Raw genomic sequence first — 26027 nt, forward strand, 5'->3', positions numbered from 1 at the left:
TTTTTAATTTGAAGCTAAAACTTTCACATAATCTTACATATCACATCAAAGCTTATTTAAAATCCGTTCTGAGATATTGTCCTAAAATTATTTTCTACCTTTCAGTGCATTTAATTTAAGAGTGGTGTTTGAAGATATTTTTTTTTTTTTTTTTTTTTTTTTTTTTTAGTTTATTAATACCTTATATAATTATTTACTTTTAAATATTAATTTTCCACTTAAAGCTGAATAATTATATGAATGAAATAATGAAATTATCTCATATAATTTTATACCCACCTTTTTTAAAGGGGTTTTAATGAGATTACGGGGGTTCATTTGCAATGTCATTATCTCAAACTGGAATTTATACCGTATTAAAAATGTCTAATCCGGGACCTCAGGGTGAAAAGCCGAGACGCTACCACTCCGCCACGGAGATCGGCTTAGTAAAAAAATTAAACATTTTTAAAAATTTAACATAAATATAAAAATATTTTATATTATAATATTTTAAAATAATGTAAGTGTACTATAAAGTAAATAAAAATAATAATATATTTTTTAAGTTTTATTTATTTTAAATTTATTTTGTTTGTTACCAAGTAATTATTATAACATGATGAAAGAATTTTAACACAAGTAATACTAATGTCATAATTAAATATAACAACTTTATTTTCTTATTCATTTCTTTAAAATACAAATCTACTATCAAAAATTAATCTGAAAAAATTTTCAGAATATATATATATATAATATATTCTTTAGGGTAACTTATACTAAAGAAAGAACATTCAAAAAATATTTTGTTTTATATATATAAATAATATTTTACATAAAATTATAATTCCAGATATGATGTTTTTTCTAATATTATTTAAATTTAAATAAAAACCATTACAGTAATTTCACATGTGCATAAATTGTTGAAATAAATGAAAGGTGCTGGTGCGGTAGAAAACCTTGTTTGTCCACTTGCATTTTCAATGCTGATGCTCTGTTTACTTTCATTGAACATAAAATAATAGTTTATCTAAACTTTGTTACATAACTGTGCTATATCTAGATACCAAGATAAATTTAAAACCTATATTTATTATACAAACTCCATTTAAATAACTAACAATTAATTTTATTTCATCTTAACATGACACATTGGTAACAATTATTTTCAGAATACGTACAAAAATAGAATAAAAGATGTGTAATGTTTAAAATAAAACAATTTGTATAAATGAAATAAAAACTTTTAAAGAAATGCTAGTAATGACGTCTACAAAAGCTTATTAACATTTTTAGTAAATATATGTATGACGTCAATAGAATAAAAGTTAAATTCCATGACAAAATGAGACTGGAAAGGACTCCTTGATATACCTTGTGAATTAGGACACATCGTAATAAAAATTCATTCGTTTGTTTCCTTTTTTATCTTTTACCTACATATTAAATGAATATTTTAAGATGATTATGCTAATCGTTTTACATTACGTTATAATTACTTCACTTACATTTTTCTTCTTTCACTTCCATTTTAATATTGAAATCATCATCTTTTTTTTAATATTTACGTCATTAATTTTTTAAATGTTTTTAATTAATTAACTAATTGATTAACCTCTACGTTATTTTATTTATCTGTTTTCTTAAAATAAATTAAAAAATAAAATTATTTATTCATTTTTAAAAAGGTTCATATACTACTAATAAATTAAATTACATCCAATCCCAATAAAATAAATTAATTTTAAATAAATATTATTCGTTGGTCATTTTTATTTAAATTTTTAATTAGAAACATCAGTAAATGAATTTGATCTCTACCCTGCAACAAACCTCATCGACCCCTCCTCTTCCTTTCTTTCTTTAATTCTGTGTAAATATGTCTTAGTTTAGAAACTAAATAGAAAATAATAAATATGAAAATCAATATCTTTTATTACATATATATTTTTTTCCCACCTTTATTTTCTTGCTTTTAAAAAAACAATAGTTATGTAATTAATAATTAATAATGGGGATAAGTATTTTAATAAGATGAAATCATTACTATAATTGCAGTAGAAAAAAACATTAAAATATTAATTTAACAATATTGGATTAATATTTATATAAACAAACCACACCTGCTATTCATAAGCAACTGCATATTACACTTGCTTAAATACACAAACAATGACTGTTCAGGCAGGGAGTATGTTTTTTTATTTGATTACTCAATCACAATTTAATAAACCAGTTAATCCAGTAAGTCTCAGTGCCTGAAATCATTTAAAAGTAAAAACAAGTGCTACTTTTTACAATATATATATATATAACTTTTGTTTGTAACATTAGGATTAAATTATAGATTTTTTATTGTGATATATATATATATATTTTAATTGAGAATTTTTTTCAAATTCCATCCTTTTTTTCAAATGAAAATGTTGGATAATTGATTTAAACCAGTATGATATATGAACATCATGATTAAGTGTTTAATTCATGTTTCAATAAATATTTTCAAAAATATCTCTTTCTTTTGGCTCAACCGGAAGTGTAACAACTTATAAATAGTATTGTGATCTCACAAAAAATATAAAATTAAATAAATCATTTGATTTTGAACACAGTAACTGGCCTAAAGTAATTTGCTTTTGTTTTTTAAAAATAATTTTTACACCTAACCCAAACTGAATATTATCTAGATAATGGATTCTATAAATCGTAATGTATTTGCAAATTATTGTTCTTCCTTTGTAATTTTAAATAATTTTTATCAACAATAGCAAATCAATTTTTTCTTTACCTATCCTATAAAAAAACATTCATACTTACAATTATATACATTTAACTCAATAGTATGTTTATGTTGAGTTCTGGAAATCCTTTAATTCCTACACTTTTAAATGTAATATCTTACAACGGATTCATAACATTTATTTATTTAATTGCAAAATATATGTATAATTTGATTATATCAGTAAAATACAAAATTTACAAAAAAACAAAGTAATTATAACTTATAATAATTTTATTTTTAACAATTAAATCATAGTTTTCCACTTTGAAAACTCAGAAGGTCCGTCCGTGGTTACTACCTAGAGAAATTCTGACGGCAAAAATTATATAATATACCAAAAAATTGTTTGACTATTGTAAATTAAATTGATCTCATCAGATTTACATGTTAGAATAAGCATGGTGAATGATACCCTGTAAAAAATAAAAAAATAAACAGGAATACACCGGAGTAGCGTTCAGGAATGTAATTTGCGATTTTGAATAATAAAATCTGCAATATTATATAAAAAATTCAATAAAAAAACCAGTTTTCAGTAAAGGAAAACATATTTTTTTCTTCATCTCAATTTCTTTGTTTTATTCTTAAAATGTATAATAAGAATTATGTTTTATTTAAAACAAAAATAAATATTAAAATTAATTACGTACTTGAATTTGAAATAAAATTAATTAATTTTCTCTTTTTCTTGTTTTTTCAGAATTACTGCCGAAACTTGCTATATCTATGTGTAATGATTGTACTGTTGGACAGAAGCATATCATTAAAAAAGTTTTCAATCATTTGATGATTCAAAGACCAAAAGAATGGCAATTATTACTTGATAGATTTGACCCACAAAGGAAATATGCTGAAAGATTACATACATTTATGGCTGATAGTCCAGAAAGTACAACTATTTTACCAGAAGAAAATAATGTTCCAAGAAAAGAAGAATTAATTAAAAATTCAGAATTATCAAATAATATTGACGGTAGTAACTCTACAGATACTTCCACCAAATCGAATAGTTGAATCATTACAACACACTAGCGCGCTGTATTCTCTTGCTGCAAGCTTGTGTGTTACAAGCATTATATATATTACATATAATCACCTATATATTGGAGCTTGCTGATAAGTCACTTAGTGACTGTGATTTTATCCTGTGATATGTATAAGAAGCCAGTACAAGTATATATTATTGGTTTTGAGTGATGATGGATGTGTGTAATTAATTTAATAGAGCGTTTCTGGCTTTATAAAAAGTAAAAAAGTTACTGAATTTTCCATGATTAAATAGAATTACACTTACTTGGCAGTGAAATGCTTAGGAAATTAATTTTAAGATCTAAATAATACATCTGCTCATGTGTGGTATAAAATTTAACATGAAGTTAAGTTTATTATGATTATTGGTGTCTCTATTATTAAAAATACTAATTTTTTCATAAATTGTATTTGTTTGTGTTCATTTTATTATATTATTTCATAATCATGATTCATTTTTTTTTTTGAAATGTAATTTAATAAATAAATTAACTCAAAGTATTATTTTTTTTAATGAAATTTGTTTATACAATTACACTGAATGTTGTCATTTAATTAAACAGATAGGTATATTATAAAATTTCCCAACATAAAAATTAAATTTAGGTAATCTTCTGCTATATAAAAAAAAATAATAATAAATGATGTAAGACCAAAAAAAAGAAAAAAGTACTCTGTCACTTTATGCTATTTTGGTCTATACATCTCATATACAAACTTACAAATTATCTTAACTTTACTGAAGTATTTTGAATTTATATATGTATATATATTCAACCATGACAACATGGATAACAATTTTTACTAATTACTTTAATGATGTGTGTGTTGCTATACATCAGTAGTTCCACATTCTTTATAACAATGCTTCACCAAGTGTTTCACTGATTTTAATTCAAATTTATAATCAAAGTAATTTAAAAATTACAAACTATAAATTTAATTACTTTGATTACAACATGTCTCGTAGTATTGTTAAATATAAGAACTTTTAAAAAATCTGTTCATTAAAATATATAATTTTTTTCACAAATTAAGGAGTTACTGTAGTCAATCTCATTTTCGAATCCCTCAATTAGTAATAAAATAACTGAATTTCAAAAAAATTAACTAGAAAATAAACATTTAAAAATAATCTGTTTTTCATCAGTCTAATTATTATTTTAACTTAAAAAAGAAATAAAAATACTTAAAATTAAAATACTTTTATAAGTTTGTAATACATATTCTGTTGGTAAAGTTTATTCATAATACCTAACTGTGAAAGAAATATATATCAGATAACTATATTAGAATGTATTGAGCCAATAAGTAAAGATACTTTTCAAACAAGGTGTCTGAAAAATGAACATCAGTTGTTTTATAAGTACAGATTAATTTGTCTCATTCATAACTTGGTTCTTATATGAGTTATTGTTAATATTTTGATAACAGCTAACCTAATACTATTTTTGCTTAGAGTTTTTTTACTGTAGTAATAGCACTAGTAGTTGTAGTAGTATTAACTAACAAAACCAATCTTGCTTTTGTTTTTTTTCCAACTGGATATTGCATATGGCATTATTTATAACAAAACTTAGTTCATACATATTTTTTTAATTTTAATGATTATTTTTTCTTTGTTATTTTGTTTCATTTGTTTGGTAGTATTTATTCATTAGTCTTATTTCATAGTATTTTTTTATCTAGAGCTAGTATTTATTTATTTACAAATAAATTATATATTTTTTTAAATATTTTATTTTATTGATTTATAATTAATTAAGCATCATAATGTTATTGTAAAAAATGTTATTCCATTCTTAATGAATTATATTTATAAGTAAATTGTTTATGTTTTTGCCCAATATAAATATTTTCTTATTCAATAGTTTGTGAAATGTTATAAAAAAGTTAAAATATTTAGGATATTTATTAATATAAATTCTGAATCACTGGAAAGGAAATTGGTTAATGCCAGATCGATCTCCTTCAAGTTGATTAAAGGAAATTGTTATATATATAACAATGACTAGTCACAGATATAAGAAAAATATAAAATACAGATTAATTATTGAAAATAATTCATTAATACAGCTAAAATTTTATTTTTCATTTCAATTGTGTATTTTGTATAGCTATATAATGTTATTGTAAATAATTTTTTTAATCTAATTAAAAAAAATACTCATGGAACACAATCCTGCTATATTTGCAAAAATATATTGTCACTGATGGTCCAAGTTGCTATAAAATATTGATTCGATTATATTTAACTCAAAGACAAATAATAAATTCATCAGCTAAACAAATGTTTAATATTACTGTTAATTATTTGTAATGATGCATGATTAAAGGTTGCAGTCACTATTGACCGGATTTGAATGATTGTTACCAGTTTACCTTGGTTGTTCAGATTCAATAAATGGCACTGATTCAGAAATTTTGACCTGTGGTTGGATAAATCAAAAGGTGATCTATATTTGGGTTTGGAACCTATACTAAGAAAGAATAAAAATGTAAATAAAGAACTTTTTGAGCTTTTTTCACAGAAAATAGTACTTCTATAAACATTATATGTAAAAAATATTAATCAACAGTGTTGTATAAGAACCCTTCAAATAAAAAGGATGTTTATTATAACTATAAATCCAATAATTCTGGAGCATAATTTTATTTACCAATTTACCCAATAAAGGGTTAATTTACCAATTACTCTTTTGTTATTATGGGTAAATTGGTCATTATATTTAGACCATTATCCTATGACCATCATAACATGGTCTCACAAATGAGTAAATATTTTACTCGTTATTTTATTCTACATACATTTACCCACATTTATTTTTTCACTCTTTTTTTTGAAGTAAAATGTTCAGCTTGTATAAGCTGAGTTTGCAAAATATCTGAATAAATATTTTTCACTTCTCTTGTAGATATATAGCAACAATTAAGATCATTCAGTAAGGAAAACTAATATTCAGAGGAAACATCATCTTTCTTGGTGTTAATTCATCACCTGGTAGCAAACAAAACTTCCTTTATATGAATTTTTTTTTTTAATTTCTCTTCACATAATTTGATTATATTAACTAAATGCTGACTACTCCATCACTGGGCCAGACAGTGTTTCTTTTATTAGTTAAATTATTTTAATACCGATTATTATATTAAACTGTATTCTATATTGTAGCAGTTTTTCACTATTTTTATTTTTACAATTAGCTATGAAGTCTATAAAAATGATTTATTCTGACAAATAGATATTCATTAATTTGTCTTTAGTGAAAATAAAAATTACATAAAATAAAATATAAATTACACAATATATTTTTTAGTTATGCCATTCCCTACTTTCATTATTCCACATTTTTTAAGATTATGTTTTCACTAGAACTAATTCATTTTAAATATATTTAATTGTTTGCTTTAAGTGTAACACTTTGTTATTAAAAAAACCTACTTACCATACTTTGTTTATAAAAAGCCTCATTTATAATGCATCTTGTATCATAAATATACATTCATTAAATTAAAAATTTTATAGTATAATTTATGTATCTTGTATCATAGTTGTATTATTATTATTAATGGCCAGGTAGTATTCACATTTTAATCCAATGACAAGCTATATTGTTATTAATGTATTATATAATATTTATTAGTCGTTTGTTAGTAGAGTTTAATATAAGTTAGCTTGTCTTATCTGCTTACCAATCTTTCTGACATATTGTGCGCTAGTGTGTAACAATACTAGACCTTATCACATATTTCATGAGTTTTACTTTAATAAAATTATTTACAATTAATTATTTTTTATTATTATAATAGCCTTACTTTATTTATACCAGTTATAATAGCTTTTTATAAATATTTTTGCTTATTAAGTGTATTATAACATAACAATTATGTAGTATTTATTTTTATAATGCTTTCACCCAGCTTATTTGTGTATAAATTATTGTTCAGTATTTATTCATATACAAGGTTTTTTAATTTATATATTTTGTGTTGTTATATTTGTTTCAATAAAATATTTTTTATGTTATTTTGATTGTTTTCTTATTGTAATTTTACTTCAAAAACTTCCTTTAATTCCTTAAAAAATGATAAATTATTTCATTTTGTGTCAGAGTAAATTTTAGAGAAAAAAATTTTAGTTAACTAAAAGTCTTTATCGAAAAATTTCTGAAGCAAAATGTCAGTGATTAGCTACAGTGTGATCATTAAAAAAAAAATCATGCACACTGAAGATAATAAGATCCTTATGTATCCTGCAAGACTAATATCTTGCAGCATATATGAGGATCCTTGCAATAAGATCTCATATAAGGATTAATAGGATTTCACATATGAGATCACTATATGTGAGATGCTCACATATAGTGATAACAGACATAAGAGTGATTTACAGTAAAAAGTACAATAATATTTTTATTTTTAATAACCTGAAAAAATACAACCTTTAGGATTTATCATTCTTAGATAACAATTTTTAAGCTCATTGAAAGTGCTAAATAAAGTACTATAAACCTTAGTACAGAAAGCTTTTAATTGACTGCCTTCAGCAGAGTCAGTCCCTACTCAGGAAGAAACTCCTTGTGACTGCCTTCAAGATGTCGGCTTCCATGTTTAAAGTTCAGAAAAGTTAATTTTTTTAGTTTCAAAACATTTTTTTTTTTTTAGTTTAGTTAATATTACAGTAGTTAGGTCAATTTTTATGTTGTTAGATATTAATTTATTCATTCTACATTCTTTTCATCTGATTGTTAATATTGAAGCAAAAAAAAAAAACAGCGTATTGATAATTTCCATAGATATTTTTATGTGTTTATATTTGATTTTATGTTGTATTTCAAGCTATGATGTAGCAGTTTTACTTTAATAAAGACAATAATTTACTAAGATTGTTCCTGATCATTCTACATAATTTTTTGGTAAGGCAATTGTAATAAACAAGAGAAAGTGGTTTTTTGATCTGTGTGAGAGAAATAATGTTACAGGAAACACATAATTTTAAAAATATAATTCTAAGCATGGAAATGGGTGGGGGAAGAAGATCAGAAACAGTTATAGAATAAAAAAATGTTACATTAATAATAATTATATTTTTATTGGATTTTATTGGTTGGGTCCTTTTGAAAAACTGAATTTATTTCAATACTTTCTATTTGCAGAATAAATATTATTTTTAACTAATCTCCTTTATTACTTTTTTATTTATTTTCTTCATTCTAGTATTCCTGATTGAAAAGAAAACACAGTGAGTGGATGTATATATATATATAGAAAATTACGGGAAGTGGAAGAGGAATGAAGCAAATTCAAAAAAGTTTTTATAATTGGGATAGAAGTTGTCTGACATAGTCAGTAGTAGAAAGAAAGAAAAATAACATAAAAAAGTATATAAAGTAGTTGTTGAAGAAAAGAAAAGATGGGGAAAATATTGGAAGAATGATTGTTGAGAAGAAAAAAGTCTGAATGGACTGATTTGTATGAAATTTGGCACAATGATTTCTAAGGATGGACCACTGATGCAATTTAATTTTTAATATGACAAGAGAGTGGAAAAATATGGTCACTATGAGTCACGCATCTTTCATTCAAAGAATAGAATAATTTTTTAAACAGTTCATTCTTTCTTAGAAGGCTTTTTCACTTTTAGTTCATGTTACGTCCTATCAAATCCAAATTAAAAGGGTGAGGACAAACAACTCTTAGAAAGCAAAAAAACAAGTCTTTGCCAGCTTTTATATTTTTGTTTAGCTATAGTATACATTATAAAGATCAGCTCATTATACAGTTTTTTGTCAAACATTTCTTTTTCTTTTTTTATTAAAACATTCTTCTACCTCCACTTAGACATTGTTTTTAGTATCCTTGGAGAAGTAACAGAAAGAAAACACTCAACCAAGAAGGGACCATTTAAAATTTTCTGTCCTAGGAAGGAAGAAGATTACAGAAAAATCTTAAAAGATTTAATTTAACTACACCCTTTGAAATTATAAAATATTGAAGAAATGTTATTTGTTTCAATAAAATTCTCCAATCTTTTCAAATGGTAAAAGTATGGAATGAATTTAATAAATATTTATGTAATTTTATTGTACTTATATAGGCAATATTTGATATTTGTTAATGTAAAGCTATCTTTCTAAAATGATAGATTTGCATTTCCTCAGTTTAGTTTCAGTAATTATAATTTTGGTATATATTAGTTTGTTTTATTTTGTCATTGTTAGATATTAATTTATTCATTCTACATTCTTTTCATCTGATTGTTAAATTACATATTCAAATCCATGTCCATGGTGGTAAATAAAATAAAATAACTCACCAATTTCAGGCAGACTTTTCAGGTAATTTTATGTTTTTAACTATCAATGTGGTTTTAAGTGTACTACATAAAAACAACATTTTGCCAATTTCCCACAATCAAAAAATAATTTTTTTTCTCCTCTTTTTCAGCTGAATATAAGTACTGGAGTGAGAGTTTTACATTGAAGACTGGTTGACTCATCTTAAGAATCAAATGTTGTAACCAAATAGATGACAATATCCAGTATACAATCTATTCATTTACACTCATACATATCATCCTCATTCATCCTCTGAAGAATTATCTAAACGGTAGTTACCGGAGGCTAAACAGGAAAAAAAAGAAAGTATACAATCTAATACAGTTTTGTATAATAAAAGAAAAGAAATCTTATTACAATGTTACCAGTACTAATACTGATAAATATGTAAGCTGAAATGCCTTTTATTAATTAATTAAAATAGACATTTAATATATGTTAAAATATTTTTTAAAAATTTCATCATGTAAACTGTTAATAGCATTGGTTAGTTTTGTTTTTCTAATGCACAAATTTTACCAAAAGTGAATTCAGAGCAAGAAAATGTTGCACATAACCTTAAAACATTGAAGTAATTACATAAATTATAAATGAAGGTAAGAAAAAAAATTTAATTGAAAGGTAACAAACATATTAATCATGAAAGCAAAGTAGTAACTTGATAAACAATTGGTGAATCTATTCCTGTAAACTGAAACATTTTAACACAGCATCAAGAGCTAATAGGATAATATTAACATTTATTTTACCGATCTTTCGAAACAGGTACAGTATTACTTTCTGTAACATAGAGGGGTGAAGATGAATTTTCTTTACATTTTCAGGTATGAATAGTACAAAAATACAATTTGCTTAAAATTTAATCTCGATATAAAAATATATATACTTATATATATATATATATATGGAAATTATATATATAATTTTGATTGTAATTTATATATGCTGTAGTAGTGTTTTTTATTTATAGTTTTTTATTTTATTTATTTATTTGTAGTAGTGTATCTGAAGTTGTGAATGTGAAAATTTGATGAAAATTGGTTGAGTTGTTTTTCAGTTACGCTCAATTTAAGGTTGACAACCAATAACATAACCTCAACTTGACCTCATAACCTCAAATTGAGGTTATCACTGATCTCTTTATAACTGGATAGGGTATCCTTATGCGTAAAATACAATTAAGTGTTCAATATTGAAGCATACTCCAGCACTGCAGAACGAGATACTGGAAACTAAATAAAACAATTGTACGGTTGTGCAACTATAATCGTGATAGTAGGGATGTTTATTTTACTCAAGTCAGATAACCAAAAGAAACCCACCGGGTTGGTCTTTCTTTCTTTTTCCTGTTTAGCCTCAGGTAACTACCGTTTAGATAATACTTCAGAGGATGAATGAGGATGATATGTATGAGTGTAAATGAAGTGTAGTCTTGGTACATTCTCAGTTCGACCATGAGATGTGTCGCGTTAACCACTAGACCAACCCAGTGGGTCCACCGGGTTGGTCTAGTGGTGAACACATCTTCCCAAATCAACTGATTTGGAAGTCGAGAGTTCCAGCATTCAAGTCCTAGTAAAGTCAGTTATTTTTATACGGATTTGAATACTAGATCGTGGATACTGGTGTTCTTTTGTGGTTGGGTTTCAATTAACCACACATTTCAGGAATGGTGGAACTGAGACTGTACAAGACTACACTTCATTTACACTCATACATATCATCCTCTTAAGTATTATCTGAATGGTAATTACCAGACGCAAAACATGAAAAAGAAAGAATTTAACCAAAAGAACAGTTATTTTTGCAACACAAGCAGAAATTTACAGACAGTTGTAGAAAATTCATGTTGAGATCAGATAAATAGATGTATAGAGATCAGTGTTCAAAGTACAAAAAAAGAACACTTCTATTGCATTAGTTTAAAACGTGTTTTTTCCTACTCTTACACCTCTGTGCATGCACCATTTCATTTTATTTATTTACCGGTTCTACTACTCATTTCATAGCGCTAGTTTATACTTCAAATTTTACCAATTCCAATACACTGGATCCCCTATGCAGTTATATAGAGATCAGTGGGTTATATATGTGTGTATATTTCATACACGCAAATGCAGTGAGTTAATTTAACACTTCTCGACTGTCTGCTGCCAGCAGACATAATACGATAGGCCGTACCACTTGTAAGTCTACCGTCAAAATAAATCATTTTTCGCTTTCGTATTGGCCGATTTCTTCTTGATTACAACATGTCTAGCAACAGCTGCTACCTTTTGATATATTTTTGAACTAATACACACTTTTAGAGATAAATCTATTGCGATAATATCGTTCGTAATCGATTTCTTCCGACCTATTGATTATATTACCTCGATGTCAAAATATAAAGTTTTCATGGTTTTAATGAGCGACGTAAGTTAATATTTTTACATTTATCTTCGTTTGTTTTTGTCTACTAATTAACTATTGTATCTGTTAGTTATATTTTTTCAGTATTTGTTTAATGTTTGTACTTTTTTTAGTGTTATCAACACCATAATTTTTATTTTTCGTTTCATAAAAACGTTTTATGTAAAATGTAGTCTGTGCTTATTCTTTATATTTTATATGAATAAGGCTTATTTATACGTTTTTTATTTACTTCATTGTGATATGTGTGAAGTAATGATTTGTATGTTTTTTTATTTTATAATATGGCAAGTACAAGCAAAAAACTTACTGAAGCAGAAATTTCTGTATTATTTTGTAGTAGTATGTCTGATAATAGTAGCACTAGTAGCAATAGTTTTACTGTCTTCAGACAGTAATTTTGTATTACCTGCTCTTAACAATATTTGTGATTCAGAAAATGAATCGGATGATTCCAATGCTGTTCCAGTTGTGCCTGCAGGCAGGTGGTGATCATATCTCTATTTGTACATGAAAAAAATGTAAACATAATGATCCTGATTTTGATATTTTCCCATTTACTCATGTGGCAGGCTATAAAAACCACCACCTGAGTCACAATCTGTTCATGATTTTTTTCAGTTATTTTTCACTGATAAACTTATGAGCTTAATATTGTGAAAAGTTTTCACTGAACATGCTTAAATGTCCATTTGGAAAACAATATTTCCCTACATAACAGTGAGTCACTATTTTTTCCTTTTCCAAGTTGATTACAGTTACTGCAATGTCAATTTTTAATGCAAACATATTTACATAGTTAACATTGTTTGTTTTTGAATTGCATGTAATATTTTATATACATTCACCATTGTGTAAATTTCATAATCTAATAAAATAATTTCATAATCTAATTTCAAACTAATAAATAGATTTCATACATTAAATTGATTTACTTCTTTTCGATTTAATTCATATTAAATACATAGTGTTGGATAAAATTATCTTTCAAAATACTGTTTATTAGAAATACATTGAATATTCTGGTGTAATCCTGTACATTTTTCTAAGTATTTTAACATAAGGTACTTTGAATCTAACATGCATGAATCTTTGATTGATACAAAATTAATAGTTGGGTTTATTTTAAATCCCCCAATATATATATATTTCTTCTCTCAGATCGTATTTATTTAATTTTTCCCTGGTAACCAGCAGGGCTATGTCCAATTACAACTATTCTAATTCTTTTTATGATGAAAAATACGTTTTGTATAGGTGTGAAAACAAACCAGCCTAAGATTTGAACCTAGAATGTTCTGGATGAAAGATATACTACTCTGCCCAGAAATTTACAGAGTAACTATACCATTAATGTACTCCTTTAAGATTCCCTTCTCAGCAACCAGCTTTCTGATATATGTACTAATTTTTTTTTTTTACCAAGTTTTCTCTTTCTTTATTAAGCCCCTTTCCCTACTCTTAGCCACTTCATTATTAAAGGGTTTTAAGATATTGAATTTTACGTACATTATTTCGTCTAGTGACTATAAACAACATGCAATTAATCGGCTAACCTATTTATTTATTATTTAGTTTGGCGTTTATTTATCATGTCTAACAGTTAGGTTAGTTTAAGATTAATAGGAACCAAATTATTTAGTATACCTTATTAATCTGAATAAGGTGTATATTGTTGGTTACATCTTAAAAAATTGTCTATTGGCTGCATTTTCCAAAATTTCACTATAACTTTTGAACTTTAAATAATCAAAGATTTGTTTAAGTTAAAAAAAGACAGCCTAGAAAGGTATGACATCTTGAATGATTGTATTGCCATAGACGTAATCAGATAGCTCTCTTCTGTTTCTGTTGGCATATGAAAATCAGTTTGACATTCTAAGAACTTCATTGCAGTGAGTATGGCTGACATCAAGTCACATTCAGTTTTCAGTGATTTCTATTTAAAATCATATGCAGTCTAATCTTTTTAAACCATTCAAATTTATTATTTTTAACAACAATTCTGTACACTAAAAATAATATATTTTAATGGTTTAAATAGAATGGTATATCTTTAGTTTACAGCACTAAAAATGGTGTGTTTTTAGTGTATTTTTTAACAACAATTTTATTTTTGTTCACAAAAATGTTTTGATGGAGGTTTTAATTCGCATGATGTATTATATATGAACGTAAACTTCATATTATCTCTTCCTAATTATGAAATAATAGACCAAAGGAATAATGTACAATTAAAGGTCTGTTTGTAAAGGTCTTACCAGTATGTAAATCATGAACTGATTTTTTTGCCTTTACTTTAATTTGTGCTTTTATCTCAGAAAAAGTTTCTTAATCAGTCAGATTAATTACAAACTTTGAGAAGACAAACCCTTGTTTTGGTTGTCTTCCACTGACTGACAAGATGAGGTGTGGTTTATAAGAAGACTCATATTTTCATAGTGAGTCAGATGCAAGTTGAACATCACAAAAGTGTGCAAAAGGACATTGTCCACTGCAATGAAGTTGAGGTAGTTCATAACCAGTTGATAGTTTAGACATAAAGAAAAAGAAGCTAAGACTAATGATAAATTTATAGAACTAGAGAAAACAGATTAATTAAGTAAATTAAATATGAGTTCTATACTTTTATTTACAATTCACAAACACTATTAAATTACTTAAATCATACAAAAAAGAGTTGTCATGGTTAGTTATACAGGATAATCATATTCTGTACAAAATTAATGCTTTGTTGATGAAGCTAGTGCAGAAAATTTCTCTACAGCTGTGAATAGTTCTCTCTCGTACTTCGGAATTTGTACAGTCAGTTCAGATGATACCTACATCTTTTTTCAGTGCATCATATAATATAAAATTTACTAGAAACTGTGGTTTATAATGGCCTAACCTTCATTTTTTTTATGAAGTTCATTTTTTTTGTCTTTAGCCATTTGACTGGTTTGATGCAGCTCTCCAAGATTCCCTATATAGTATCAGTCGTTTCATTTCAGTATACCCTCTATATCCTACATCCCTAACAATTTGTTTAACATATTACAAACATTGCCTGCCTGAACAATTTTCCCCATCTATCTGTCCCTCCAACATCAAACTGATTAATCCAGGATGCTTTAAGATGTGGCCTATAAGTCTGTCTCTTCTATTAGCTATATTTTTCCAAATACTTTCTTTCTTTATCAATTTGCCGCAACACCTATTCATTTGTCATTTCATCCACCCATCTGATTTTTAACATTCTTATATAGAACCACATTTCAAAAGCTAATACTCTTTTCTTCTCAGGTACTCATCGTCCAAGTTCCACTTTCATATAAAGCTACACTCCAAACATATACTTTCAAAAATGTTTTCCTGATGTTTAAATTAATTTTTGATGTAAGTAAATTATTTGTCTGACTTAAAGATTGTTTCACCTGTGCTATTCAGCATTTTATATCACTCCTGCTTCATCCATCTTTAGTAATTCTACTTCTTAAATAACAAAATTCTTTTACTTCCATAGTCTTTTTTTATCCTATTTTTATATTCAGTGGTCCATCTACTTTATTTCTACTGCATTTCATTACTTTTATTTTGTTCTTGTTTATTTTCATGTGATAGTCTTCTGTATGGAATTCTAGTTAAAATTTTTGATGCAGGAGTAGTTAAGCTAATTGTTCTCTATTTTTCACATTTATCTGCCCCTGCTTTCTTTTTTATCATGACAGTAATACTCTTTTTGAAGTCTGACAGAACTTCCTGTTTTTCGTAAATATTACACACCAGTTTGTATAATCTATTTATCGTTTCTTCACATATCTTTCTTCTTCTTCACTTAGTACTGTGCAGTAATTCTGCAGGTATCCCGCCTATCCCAGGAGCCTTTCTGCTATTCAAATCTTTTAATGCTCTATTAAATTAAGATCTCTCTATTGTATCTCCCTTTTCATCCTCTTTGACTTTTTCTTCTTCCTCTATAATAATACCAGTTTCTAAGTAATTTTCTCTTTATAACTATTCAATATATTCCACCCACCTATCAACCTTTTTCAAGTTATAAATCGATGGACCATCTTTATTTAACGCATTATTATATTAACTTATGTACTATAAAATTTTCCTTATCTTTCCTTCTTGTCAATTTTACCAATGATCATTTCTTTTTCTACTTCTGAACACTTTTCTTTAATACACTCTTCTTTCAATAATTTACACTTCCTATTTATAGTATTTCTTAATTGTCAATGGTTCCTTTTACCTTCTTCATCAATATCATTCTTATACTTTCTACACTCATTAATCAGTTGCAAAACATCATCTGTTATCCAGGGTTTTCTACATGTTCTCTTTGTTCCGCGTAAGTTCGCTTCTGCTGATTTAAGAATTTCATTTTTAATATTCTCGCATTCTTCTTCTATATTTTCTACCTTATCGTTTTTACTCAGCCCTCTTGCAATGGTCTCCTTAAAATTCTTCTTTACCTCTTTTTCCTTGAGCTTCTCTAAATTCCACCAATTCTTCTGACACCTTTTTTCAGGGTTTTAAATCCCAATTTACATTTCATCACTAAATCTATGTCTCATTATCGCTATCAATATCTGCTCCCGGATATGATTTGCAGTTGACAAGTTAATTTCTAAATCTTTGCTTAATCTGATACCTTGCAGTATTGCCCAGATTTTCCCATGTGTATATTCTTCTATTATGATTTTTGAACTGGGTGTTGGCAGTTACTAAATTATACTTTCATGCAGAACTCAATAAGTCGGTCTTCTCCTTCATTCCTTTTGTCCAGCCTGTGTTCACCCACTGTATTTCCTTCTTTGCCTTTTCCAGTTCTTGCATTCCAATCTCCAACTATTATTAAATTTTCATCCCATTTTATGTGGTTAATTGTAGAATCTCATTATAGAATAATAAATTGAAATTAATTAACGTAAAATCATTATGCCCAAGAAAAACCCCTTTCAAAGCTCCTTAATTTCTTCTACTTATCAACTGTTGTTTAATAGCTGCATTGGTATAATTGTTGTGAAAGCAATAGTTATAGTCACTTAATTTTCTGTACAAGCTTTATCAAGAAAGCATTCATTTTATACAAGATATGATTATCCTACACAACTTACAATGATTACACTTATGTATGACTTAAGTAATTTAATGTTTCTGTATTATGCAATGTTATCAATACTTTTACTCATATCATTTGTTTTGATAAAAGAATAACTACAATTAATCATACTTAACACATTTTGTAAGTAGTGTTTAGAAACTGTTCAAAAAATCATGTTGTCTAAATTACCTAATAAAAGTAATCTAAGGAAGAAAAACAGCTCTCAAGGAATATATGAATAAAGTAAATCACAACAATGATATGTTTGTTGTAGTATGAAAAGATAATAAAGTAATAAATTTGTGCTCAACTTATGTCGGTGATGAGACAGTGGAATAATATATGTGTGAGATATTCACACAATAAAATAATAACGATAATATAATAAATGAGATATTCACTAGATTGGGGGTTGCAAATACTCCAGATAAATATCTAAAAACCATTTTCGTGTTTTTTTTTTAATTTCAATTTTTTAAGGGGTGCGATGGTGTGCAGCGCGACAGCTCAACTAACATAGCCACTGTTATTGTATGTGTGATACGACTGGCTGCACCTGCCTCCAGTTATGTGACTAAAAAAACATAAAATAAAAGTAATTAAAAAATTAACAAAAAACCTGCTAGTGGTGTTTGTTGATTAACGTTAAGAACCAAGCAAAATACATTTTTACCCTTATAAAGTATGGGTAAAACTGGTTATAACTAATATTTTTAAGATTGAAGCAGAGTGTTTTGAAACCCTCATTCTTAGGTGACTTTTACGTTTTGTCCTTTACTGACCAAACTGTTACTCTGAAGAAATTACAATACTCTGATATTTTTATCAATTGAACAAGGTTTAATTTTTATTTTTCATTATTATTTTCACAAGAATAATCTCAGCAGGGTCCAAGCGGCAGAGCCCTCTGGTGGCTAGACGAAAAGGGCGAGCAAAGCAAGCCATCACCTATATATCTCCTGACTGTGACAGGAAAAACAAGTATACAGCATGGGTGAAGCTGTGATGGGGATGTTAGAAATGCATCAAAATTAATTAATTAATTTAATGCACAATATATTTCAATTTTAGTAGAAAATTGTTACCTCATATAATTATACTCAGTGTAGAAGATGGTACATGTCTTTTTCGATCTCTTTCTCATCTCATGTACTGTACACAGTTATTGATGATGGAAGTGTGGGAAATAATTGTATCACATGTGATGGAGGATTAGTAGGAATTCTCAGCAATGGCAGAAAATAATTGGGGTCACAACTAATCAAACTGCGATGAATATTTCATTCAAATGACCAAAGGTTCAACCTATGATGGATTGTGTAAGCTGGTAGTGGCTGGGAGGTTATTTCCATTTATATTCAAGGTTTACCACAATGGTGTACTTTGTACTACTTTCGGTAATGACTGTCACTCTGTACTAAGGATAAGTTTCTCTGGCGATTTACCCACTGGTCATTTTGAGGCATTTGAACCTTTAACATTAACTGACCACCAACATTTGAAGCGTCATCTGTTATCAAGGTAGTATCTAGAAAACAGTGACAAGATACACAGATGTACATGAAAAAAAGAACAGCTTATTCATTCTAGCACTACAAAAAAACTGCCATTGTAGTTTATAAGAATGTCCTAAAATAAAAATATCTATAAACAATACTTTTCAGTACTACACTCTAAATTGACCCTTATCAGGGCTATATACTTTAAAATGTTGGGTAACAATTTGTTGTTTATCGTATATTCCTTCAATATTTTTAATAAACAATTTTATTTGCTGGTTTATCAGGATTTAATGAAAATTTAAAGCCAATATTCTTCATTATGCAATTTTTATTTATAAATAAATAAATTTAATATTAAAAATATATTTAGGGTGAATTTACATTGATATCGCAGGAGAAGGCTTGACAGAGGAATGCTAACATATATATATATATATATATATATATATATATATATATATATATATATATATATAATGCTGATGCATTTTATTACTATTAATACAAATGTGTGTGTGTGTGTGTATGTGTGTGTGCACATGCACGCATTTGTGTGTAATATATTTCCTTTGTTGGAAAATAAAGAAAAAGATAGAAATTCCATACCCTAAAGCAGTTAAGGCTTATAGTGCAAGTTTGAGTTTGGATGGTTACTATCATGGTAATAATCAACTTTTGGCATGTTTACATAAGAAACAGTATAGAAAATGATTAGATGAATAACCACTTAAGAAGATGCCAGATTTTCGTTTTTTTATAAGTTGTTGGTAAGACATTACTTTTGTAAGTTGTTACTTTATCAGTTACTGAACAAATAGCTATATAATGTTTGCATTTATGAATTCTTGCAAACAATGAGCTTTGTTATGTTAAAACAAAAATAAATGTTGCTACAGAATATATTTTGTTCCTGGAAATTAACTGGTGTACTCTCAAGTTGCATTTGTTAGAATATGTTTTATTACTTTGTTTTATGATTTTGTATATTTTGTTTGTTGTATTAAAAGTGTTACAGTAACTGTCTTCCAGAAAATGCTGGTATCGTTACCTGATCTTTGATTAATTTAGGTTAGGGTTATGTATTTACTATCCCTAGAAAACATTCTGATTTTGTTCTGTATTTTACCTAGTATGTTGCCTATAAATATGAAAGAGTAACCAGTGTTGAGTGTTACAAGGACGCCCTTGCAGAACGCATTAATTTCTGCATTTTGTAAATTGATTTTTGTAATTGCGTAAATAATTTTCTGAATATTTAGTTCAAGAGATTATATTACATATTGAATCAGAATCAATTAAGGTGAAGTGCATTGATTTTGTCATTAGTTATAATGATCATATTACTTTAGTAGAAAATATATGATACAGAAGAAAAAAATCATTAATATATGTGGAGCACTCTTTACCAACTGTTTGATAGATAATATTTTTTTTTAGATAAATCTCTTTGTCACAAAGTTTGAAATTTTTACTTTAAATAAAACATTGGTTAGAATAAATTTATTATAGATATTAAAAATCAAAATTATAGTATTAAATGGTTCTTCAGTGATGGTACATATGATTGTATCATCACAAATGATACAATCATTTGTGATGATACAATCATTTTTTTACAATGATAGACCTTCATGACAATTAATTGATACCTTTATATATTATTGATTATGAAAGTTTTTGAAAATTAAAAATTATTAATTATTCACTTTTATTACGTGGAAATAGTTCTACAAGAAAATGTTTGTAGAGCTGTTTATGTAGCTCCTTTTTACTCAAAAAGTTCACTGTTGCATTGCACTTTTCAAGTAGATATAACATTGCTGATCGCAAGAATAGAATTCCTGTCATTCACCTTGAATGGTTTTATTGTGATGAATCAGTATTTTTATTTCCCGTTGATGTGCAAAAAGTTAAAATTTGTATTCAAAATATAAAGAGTAAACACTCAATGGATACTGATGATATTCCTGGTAGTATTTTTAAAAATGTTATCCATTTTCTACTATCCATTTTCCATTTTACAAGTTTAATTACTGAATCTTCTTTCAATTCTTTCTACTTCCCAGCTGCCTTAAGATTTCTATTATTATTCCACTCCTTAAGAAAGGTTCCTGTACCTGATTTAAAAAATTATAGGCCTGTTTCATTACTGTCTGTATTTTCTAAGGTATTTGAAAGAATTATGTTAAAGAGACTTTTAACATTTCTTGAAAAGGATAACATGTTAACATACGTTTAGCATGGTTTTATGAAGAAAAAAAAACTGTCTATAAACACAGCTATTTCCCAGTTATTAGGAAATAGTCTAAATAGTACAGATGATAAAAAGATTTCAATTTCAGTATTATTCCTTTTTTTTCTAAAGAATTTTTTTTAGTTTCATATTTCTTACTGATAATAAAACTTGGTAGCTATGGTATCAGAGGAGCTGCTTACAGTTGGTTAAAGTCTACCAACCATAAATAAGTAATTAAAATTTTATCTTTGATAAGAGTGCACACTTAAAATGTAGATCATCACTTCAAATTTAGAACATGGAGTGCCACGGAGAAGTTTTATTTATTATTTTTTTATTATTTATTATGGACCTAACTCAAAATCATGAACCATCCATTGCTACCCTCTTCACAGGTGATATTATTGTAGGTATATCTGAAGATAATTATTTAAAACGAATTGAAAATTCTACAGTAGCAGTTCAAAAAATTATTCACTGGATGGATTATAACCATCTGACTTTAAATACAGATAAAGCTGTTACATTGTTATTCTCAGAAAGAATTAACATTTCTGATTGTGTGGATAGAATTCACAATAATGATAATTATAGTATTTTTGTTGCCTACAAAGCAAAATTTTTGGATTTTTATTAGTTCAGTTTTTGCTTTTTGTTTTCATTTGCCACAGCGCTGTTTCAAATACACTATAATAAATAGCAAAATAATATTAGTCTAAATAAATGTTGCTGTTAACGATGAATAACTTGCTTGTAGCCTGTATTTGGGTTCTTAGTCCCAAAGAAGAAAAACGATGTTTGCTAACTTATTTTTTTCTATTTTTTTTTTTAGATTATGAATTAATTGTATTTTATTTTATTTGATTTCAATGTAGACTTAAATAATTTTACATTCTGATTCTATATATTTTTTCTAACTTAATTTTTCAATTTAAATTTTTATGTATCATGCTGCCAAAATCATGTATTTTTATTTCGTTAAATATTGTAATTAGTTTTTTTATTAATCATCCTATTATAATGATATATACTCGCGGGTAATGCTCAAGGTTTCTTTTGCGTGAGTGAATCTTTGTAATTTTTTTTCAAGTTTTTGCATGACAATTTATTAAATATTTTTTTCTGCATTAAAAACAAAGGTTTGTGTTTTAGAGAAGTTTGAGAGTAGCAAACTGTATTCAGTGTCTTTATATATCAATTTTTTGGGGATTGGGGCAAATAATTGTTCGCTGAGGGACACCTTCACACTGTGTTTGTATTATTCACCATTTTTTTATATTATTCTGTTTTTGTTGGTATTCTGGACAAACAATTCTTTTTGGGCTTCTTTTTAAATTTTTTTAGGGAACTTTTACAATAACCAATGGTGGTGTAGTAGTCACTGTACTGTCCATCTAGTACTTTTACAATGAACTGTTTTTTTTTTGGTGGTTGTGACTTAAATAATTAATATGAACTTTAAACAAATCTTTTTTTATGCAATAATTTGTTTTTTGTATTTATAATTTATCATATTGACATGATCTATAAAATGTATTTTTATGTTATGATCAAAATAATGTTTTTTTAAAATTTATTATAGAGAAGTAGCACTCTTGTTAATGGTCATTGTTTGTTAAGGTGCTCAGACATGCACATTTTTTATACTCTTGTATCTTTGAGGTTAGTTGTAGAGATAACATGTTTGAGTGCCTCACCAATGCATTAAATTAATGGTAGAATTTTAATTACTTTTTTCATGTCATAAATCGATTCCACAATATTTTGTATGCTCTGAGTTAGTGAGTACTCCTTAAGAATTTCTAATGTATTTATCTTCCAGTAATTATAGACATTCACTGATCTGTCATTCTTTCCAGCAATTACAACGCATTGCCAATTTCTGCTGAATTCCTAGTCATATAGGAATTATAGGCAGTGAAGAAGATGATGTAATGCTAAGAAAGCTTTAACTCAACCAGTTTTTTAGGATAATTATAATCAATTTCACATATGTCAATTTTACATGAAGGCATCTTTGTCAAATTAATGGTTGATAATAAGCTGGATCATATTAAAGCTAATGTATTGCCATGGAAGACATCAGGGGAAGGCAGTATCTTGAAAAAGTTATCTTTTTTATTTCAATCTTTGCATGAAAAAAATTGTTAAAGAAATAATAATAAAATTTATTGCTGCATTTAATAGAGCTTAATAGTACCTGAAATTCAAAAAATTATTATTACTCTTCTCAGTATCAGCGTAAAAAAGATTTTGCTTTTCAGTCACACAAGGTCCCTCATCAATGACAACTTATCATTCAAAGAGCAAAAATTGTTTTAGATACAAATCAGAAAATGAATTTATTTCTTTTAAAAGAAATTTTAAAATCACAACTGAATGTTTAGAGATTTGATTACATTAAAATAATCTCTAGATTATTGGTTTATTTCAGAGAACTTTGTATTGACTGCAATTTTATTAAAAATCTTTCTAAAATAATCCTATGTATATATATATATATATTCACTGGTATTTTTCTACAGTGGGTGTGATTGTTCGAATAACTTTTACCTAAATGCACCACGTTTCAGTATTCAGAACTTCTACTGGTGGATCATTAATGTTTTTCAATTAATACCTTGCTATTAAATAAATCTCGATTATTTTAATATTGTATTATTAATAACTTATTTCACATTGTTGAGGCTATTTATGATGTGCATGTACAATATTTATATTTTAAGAAGTATTATATTACAGTATTTTATTTAGATTCACATTTAAGTTACAGCTTTAAAATTGTATTTTAATTATGTATTTAAAATTTTTTAACTGAACTGAATTGACTATTAATACTAATGTTATAAAGAAAAAATATGTATTTAAAAAGCTGTTGAACACAACTACATTAACACATTTATATGCCTTACATGAGTAAGAAGAAAAGAGTTACGGTGTGTTTATCATTAATAATGAGGACATGAAATGAGTTTAACATCAAACTGATTTACTTTTCCTTTTTAGGGTCAAGTTTTGAGCTGGAATTTCTATTTCGCAGGATTAGAAACCAATTTCTGTGTTACTTAGAAAGGCATTGAAGCTGTTAAGGTATCATACTTTTATTTACAAAATAATTTATATTTAATGTATTTTGTTCAGTGGAATTTTATTTTTCATAAAGTAATCTGATTAATAGAATAAAAAAAATTGATAAACTGATAATGTTAAATATGAAGAAATTTTTTATTTATTTCCAATAATAAGACTTTTACTATTACGAGTTACATTCACTTTTTTCATTTTGATTATTTAGCTATAATGTTAATAAAACTGTTGTGAATTTGTAAGAAAAAATATTTTACAAAATTTTTGGTTGTATACTTAGTTTTATTTATTTATAGATCAAACAGAAGGAAATTCTGTAACATTTATGATTACATACAATTCATTCTAAGAATTAGAAATATAGAGGCTGAAACTTACATATATTTCATACATGTCTTGAGTGAATTTATGAAAGCATAATAGTGATAAAATAATTTCATAGTTAATTTTAAAAGAATAAACATAATAAAAAACGAAGATATAATGAATTACTTTCAGTATTAAAAGTATTCATATAAATAACAATAATATTATAATAAATGAGCAAAATATGAAATATCTTATTTGATAATTAAAGATCATAAATTGTAAAATAAATAATGCATTGTCAATAGCATTAAAATAAGTACTTCTAATATAAAATATTACCAATTTAAAGATGAAACTACATATTTACAATAAAATTTTATTATTTGTAAGTCCAGCTTTTTTTTCAACCAGTTGACTAGCTTTAACACAGCCATATAATAATATCACGTCGGTTAAAAGAGCTTCATTGAATAAGAATTGCTGTATGGGATTTTGAGAACTAAACTAAAGAGTTTAAGCTGACAGCCTCAGAGAAATATATTTTAAAAACTGTAGATTGTAACTGATTTGAAGGGGAATTGTAATATTTGTAAATCTTGTTATCAGTATCTCTTCATATTACCTGCTCTAAAGATGGCAGTTGAAAAGTTTTCATCAGGTTTAGTTTTTTCTACCAATGTAGTTAGTTAATTTTTTTAAAATCCTTGTAGTTTTATTTAGTAGTAAGTAATTAGGTAATCTAAGATAATTAAGGAAACAGTTACTAAAAACTTTAGCTGGAGCATACTGTTGAAGAAGGAAGCTTGAAGCCTTTGAATTATGGTGCTACTGAAGAATTTTGGAGACACTGTGGTCAGAAAAAGTCAAACAATAAAGAGGGTTTGAGAAAAATTGGAGAACTACAATGTTTGATAGATCACACGAGGAAGAGAAGAAATAACTGGATTGGCCATGTGTTTAGGCATGACTGCTTATTATTGAATATCATGGAAAGTTCTGTGTAGGGTACAAATTACTGGACTGTGAAGGGTAGAAGAGACCTCAAATAAAATCCACTGGTCAAATGAATCAAGATTTTGGTTGTCAGTCATATAAACTATTTAAAGGACTAATTGAGAATTCTGTAAACCAACCTGCGAGTTGCTAACCAAAGAAGAAGAATTACGTAATGTAATTCTAGACAATCAGATGAATTGAAAGACAATTTCACCATAAATTTTGACCAATTCTATGTAAACACTACTTATTATAG

General features: G+C 26.6%; 1 protein-coding gene and 1 long non-coding RNA gene across 4 annotated transcripts in view; both read left to right on the forward strand.

The window, feature by feature from the left end:
- Nucleotides 1-7823, forward strand: part of LOC142321501 (ejaculatory bulb-specific protein 3-like) — a 39846-nt gene extending 32023 nt beyond the window's left edge. The window contains exon 2 of the mRNA XM_075359633.1: nt 3468-7823. Coding sequence (XP_075215748.1) covers nt 3468-3781 — 314 coding nt within the window. The 3' untranslated portion in view covers nt 3782-7823. The remainder of the gene's footprint in view (nt 1-3467) is intronic.
- The window catches only part of LOC142321502 (uncharacterized), a 176083-nt gene that overhangs the window by 81208 nt on the left and 68848 nt on the right, over nt 1-26027 (forward strand). For 2 of the 3 annotated variants that reach the window (XR_012755647.1, XR_012755648.1), the window contains exons 3-4: nt 10244-10521; nt 24386-24469. This is a non-coding gene — a long non-coding RNA (uncharacterized LOC142321502). Of the gene's footprint in view, nt 1-10243; nt 10522-24385; nt 24628-26027 lie in introns of those variants that run through there. The other variant, XR_012755646.1, reaches the window with a different exon arrangement.

Source organism: Lycorma delicatula, chromosome 3 (genome assembly GCF_047948215.1).
Source record: "Lycorma delicatula isolate Av1 chromosome 3, ASM4794821v1, whole genome shotgun sequence".
Taxonomy (NCBI): domain Eukaryota; kingdom Metazoa; phylum Arthropoda; class Insecta; order Hemiptera; family Fulgoridae; genus Lycorma; species Lycorma delicatula.